General features: G+C 38.7%; 1 protein-coding gene across 9 annotated transcripts in view; it reads left to right on the forward strand.

The window, feature by feature from the left end:
• LOC115244219 (homeobox protein extradenticle) overlaps positions 1–4,492 on the forward strand; it is a 59,552-nt gene that overhangs the window by 37,659 nt on the left and 17,401 nt on the right. For 6 of the 9 annotated variants that reach the window (XM_029821683.1, XM_029821681.1, XM_029821682.1 and 3 more), the window contains one exon: positions 626–813. The exons of 1 other annotated variant lie outside the window; for it this stretch is intronic. In XM_029821683.1, coding sequence (XP_029677543.1) covers positions 626–813 — 188 coding nt within the window. The remainder of the gene's footprint in view (positions 1–625; positions 814–4,492) is intronic. 2 more of the 9 variants (XM_029821678.1, XM_029821680.1) reach the window with 1 other exon arrangement.

Here is a 4,492-nt window from a genome sequence, read left to right on the forward strand (position 1 = left end):
GGGGGGAGAAACGAACGGGGGAGAACACGAGCCAGGGTGGACGAGAGAGGGTATGAGTGGGATGAGGATAGAGCAGATTCCGAGCTTCTCGCATTTCTTTCAGCACTCTCTGCGTTTGTCTTTCCTCGACCACGTTCGCGACGAAACGGCCCGCGGTCCTCTCGTAATTAAAGAAACGGAATTCTAACGACCTCCCTATCCAATCCTGCGTAACAACACTTGTCTCGAATGGCGCGAAGGTTTTACAAGCGTCGGATATTCGGCTTTAGAAACCGGGTGTACGTTTATACAAATCTCAAGTAGAGAAGAATCAGATTTCTAACGAGAAAGAAACCTTACCCTTCAACGAATGGAAATCATTAATGCGTTTATTTATATTCAAGAGCTGTGAATTATCCAAACCCAATAGATAACAACGTCGTTTTTTAATTATATATTTTTGCGCGATATAATTTAATAATAAAATAATAAATAAGAAAACACCACTAATACGCTAACATGTTACCTTTGATCCTTTGATAATAAAAGGAGCATAAGCGCGCGAGACACAGAGAGACAAAATATCGCTGTGGCGCTTAAAAAATCGCACCTTCGAATTTTGTATGCACCGCGATTGTTTCTACAGCAGCTTTTGCAGGAGCATCGCCATACAGCATGGGCGGTGCCAGCCAGGGCACCCCGACGCCGATGATGTCGCCGGCGCCGCCCGGAGGACCGCAAGACATGGCCGGATACAGCATGGGAATAAACGGCAGTGATTACGGCTCGCAGCCGTACAACGACGGCTCCATGGGATACGACCCGATGCATCAGGTAAATTTCACGTAGATCCTCCTTAGAGCACTCTCTATATTTATACAACCTCCTCTCGTTAGTCGATTCTCGTAGTTGATCAGTAATTAGTAATGCTTTTTGGAATCCGCGTTTACTTATATAGCATGAGCTTATCCTAGAAAATCATACGCTTAAGCTGTGGCTCGGAATTTGATCAAAAGAAAAATTTTGATGCAATGAACAATCCTAAAACAAAGAAGGTGAGGTTGAAGTGAAACGTTTTTACGATGAACTCTGTTGGGGATATTCCGAAATCATATCGAGTTTATGTATTTAGATTTGTGAATTTGATTATGTTATTATGGGTTAAAAAGTTTTATCCATTGTCATAATATTATTTGTATGTCAAATATTTTAGACTAATTAATTTTTTTTATATATTTTTTTTAGAAACTAGTATTTTTTTGACGAATATTTTGAATATTGAATCAGTAAATTTTGGAGATTTTATGTTATGGTTTTAAAAGTAGACAAAAACAAAGTTCTTTTTTCGCGATATTTTAGTCATATATATATATATATATTTTTTTATTTTTTTATTTATGACTGATTATAGAAAATAAAATTAAACAATGATCAAAGATTTTGTTTCTTTTTTTATTATGATATCTAATGTCATTGTTTAATGTTCCTTGCATTTGTTTGATGCTGTTTCTGCATTTCTAACGTAAATCTTTCCAGTATTGTCAATCGCAGATCTTATTTCTTGAATGTTCACCTCTTTCCATTCGCGGAAGCTACGTATAAACGTATGAAATTATTACTAGAGTCCGCTACTCGCTTCTATGCAATTCCAAGCCACGGCATTGCATCCCGATGAATGCATGCGCATCTTACCTTCCGCATACTCACACTCACTACGAGAGAGAAAGAGGAAGAGAAAGAAAAAGAGCGTGAGAATGATATCGCGAGAGAAAAGTGAGAGAGAAAGGATACCGGTGAAGGAATGTGCTTGAGCTTCAGAATGGGTATGATGCCATATACAGGGATTCTTGACTAAAACAACCCGAATGCATAAAAAAAATTTTATGGACAAAGTCTTCTTTTCTCCCTCGACTATTTTTCGTATCTTCGCGATTTTTCAGATTCTAAAACAACCCGAATGCATAAAAAAAATTTTATGGACGATAATGTTTGATTTCGAAAATTATTACGCGATCGAAAAAGTCGTCTTTTCTCCCTCGACTATTTTTCGTATCTTCGCGATTTTTCAGATTTGCTACAATATATTTTCTTTTATTTTCGTAGTTGAAAATACTTACGTTTGAGAAAGCCAATTTGCTTAAAGGATCAAAATGTACGCAAACTTGAGGATTTATTCCGCGTAATCCCTTTTATTGCCCTGTATATGCGCATACGTGTATGCGCGATTAGATATGTGTGTATGCGTGCGTTGCTGGGTTATATATATACATATATTAGGTTGAATACGTTGTTGCTGTTGGCCCGTGAAGATGGGCGCCGACAGTCGCGATGCGAAAGATGTGTTGGATCGGGTAGGGGCCGCCTAGAGACTTGCACAGATACAAACACACACGTACACCATCCACACAAGCTAGCAGCCGATATAGCGCCAGGTTTGCTTAGTATGCATTGGAGTTGCTAAGTCACTTTTTAGGCAGGGCTGGCTCTCTCACATATTAATGGAGCTGGTGGATGCGCGTCGCCGCGCTTCTAACGAGTCGCTAGCATTCCCGCGATGCAACGCAACGGAGCGAATTTAGACGAGAGGGAAAATTTTGCGGGGCTCCTTCGGTGTGTCATACCCGGTAGTATCAATCTTCCGCAAGTCTGCTTCAATTTATTCCTCCTTTGAATATTCTCTTCGCGTATAAATCGTTATCTTCTTCCTTTCTCATTAGGTTCTTCCACAATTTCGTAAATTCGTTAGAGGCAAGTCTGGACTCAGTTTCCTAATTCACTCCTCTTTCTCGGTTTGTTTAAGTATGTAGGCGTTTTTATTCGTCAAACTTTTTTTTATCTTTTTGTAATTTTTTTTCTTAACGAAGAATATATCTTATCGCAATTGGCAAAATTAGTATGCGTGTGCTAATTTCCGACGTTGCAATATCTTCTCGTGTAATACTTGGTTCTTTTGCGGACATAGTAAATTTCGCTGACGTACAATTTCAACAATGTCACATGGCATAGAGTGACGTTAAATTAAATTTGCGGGTAAACACAACGAGCTGGAGTATTTGGCAAGCCCGGTAGGGGATTCCTGTAGGAATTTCTAGCCGGCGGATCCAATATCTGACATGTCGATACGTTGATCACTTGTCGATGTTTCGCTTCGACTACAATTCTATCGCCAAATAAAAGAAAAAGTATCGTCAACATTCGTCCGATAAATTATCTGTCGGAGAACTTATTTGATTCAAGTTTAGGATTACAAAAGACCGGAATTGAATGATTGTTAATAAAATTATTATTAGTTGATTGCAATAATGTATTGTTTTTCCAATCTATTTTTTTTTTTGTCGATAAATATATATATTCGATTTTGGAAAATATTTCAAATTTGCGCGTGAAATCGATACTATTTTAAAAAACTTGAAAGGAAATTAATTTCGTGGTTCATCGGGATCATCCCGAGACTTTTCCAAGATCGCGTAGAACGGGGTGTCCCTCTCTGCAAAGGTTGAAATGAAGCGACTAAAATGCATGCTCGTAGCTGCGCTGTTCCGCAGTCACTTCCGGCTTCTGTAGTTTCTCTGCTTCTCTATCGATCTGAAACGGAGCCCGCGTCTTTTTCCTTACTTTCTTGTTAGACGTTAAGTTCCATCAGTTTTATCGTTCGATCGATGCTTTTTCGACTCGGAGAGAAACATATCACGTAGCGAATTTACGAATCGCAGGAAATTTTCTTTTTAACTAGTTTTACAATAAACCGTCTCCTTTTTCACGGTAAAAGAAAATTTTTTTATTTAGCCGACCACAAAATTTTTAACTCGTTTTAGCAGAAAGAAGGAAAAACAGGTTTCTAGGTGGTTTCTAGGGCATGTTGTGTGTGTTTATCAGAAATATCTTTAAAAAAGTATTATTTCTGCTCCACCTAAATTTCTAGTTTCAATTTCGGAAAAGCAAATACACAGAGCACAACAAATACGTATCGACACATTCCGTTCTTGAGTAAAGTACGACTCATAAGTAATGTCTCTAATTTAATCAGTTGCTTTCAACGAGATCGAAGCGATTTGTGGTTGTACGTCGATCTTGCCGATTTCGTCAATTTCAACGTTGCGTCGCGCATATGCGATCGACTCTGACGGCAAAGTTTTTAATGAATCCTCTTTGACGCTGAGCTGGCACTAACGTTTCCCGTAATCGCATACGTAACAAATGAGCAATCGCTTTGTACACTCTCTTACATGAGCACAAAGAACTTCTCTCACACGCCGGCCAATTGACTTTTAACATTATGCACCGGACAAAGTAATAATACACTTATATATTCCATCATTACTATCTTATCACTGCCTCTTTCGTTTTGTATCCGCCGCTCCTTTCCCCTCTTCTTTTAATCTCGTTCTAATCAGCTGTTGGTTGGTATTTCGAGTCTAACAAGTAACAATAAGGAAATATGGAACTGTGTTTGTCGCAAGAGAAGATCGGACCGAACTCGCGACGAATTTGTCGAAGAGAAAATGTTTCTTTC

This window comes from Formica exsecta, unplaced genomic scaffold (assembly GCF_003651465.1).
Source record: "Formica exsecta isolate Colony F162 unplaced genomic scaffold, ASM365146v1 scaffold80, whole genome shotgun sequence".
In the NCBI taxonomy this organism is placed as follows: Eukaryota; Metazoa; Arthropoda; class Insecta; order Hymenoptera; family Formicidae; genus Formica; species Formica exsecta.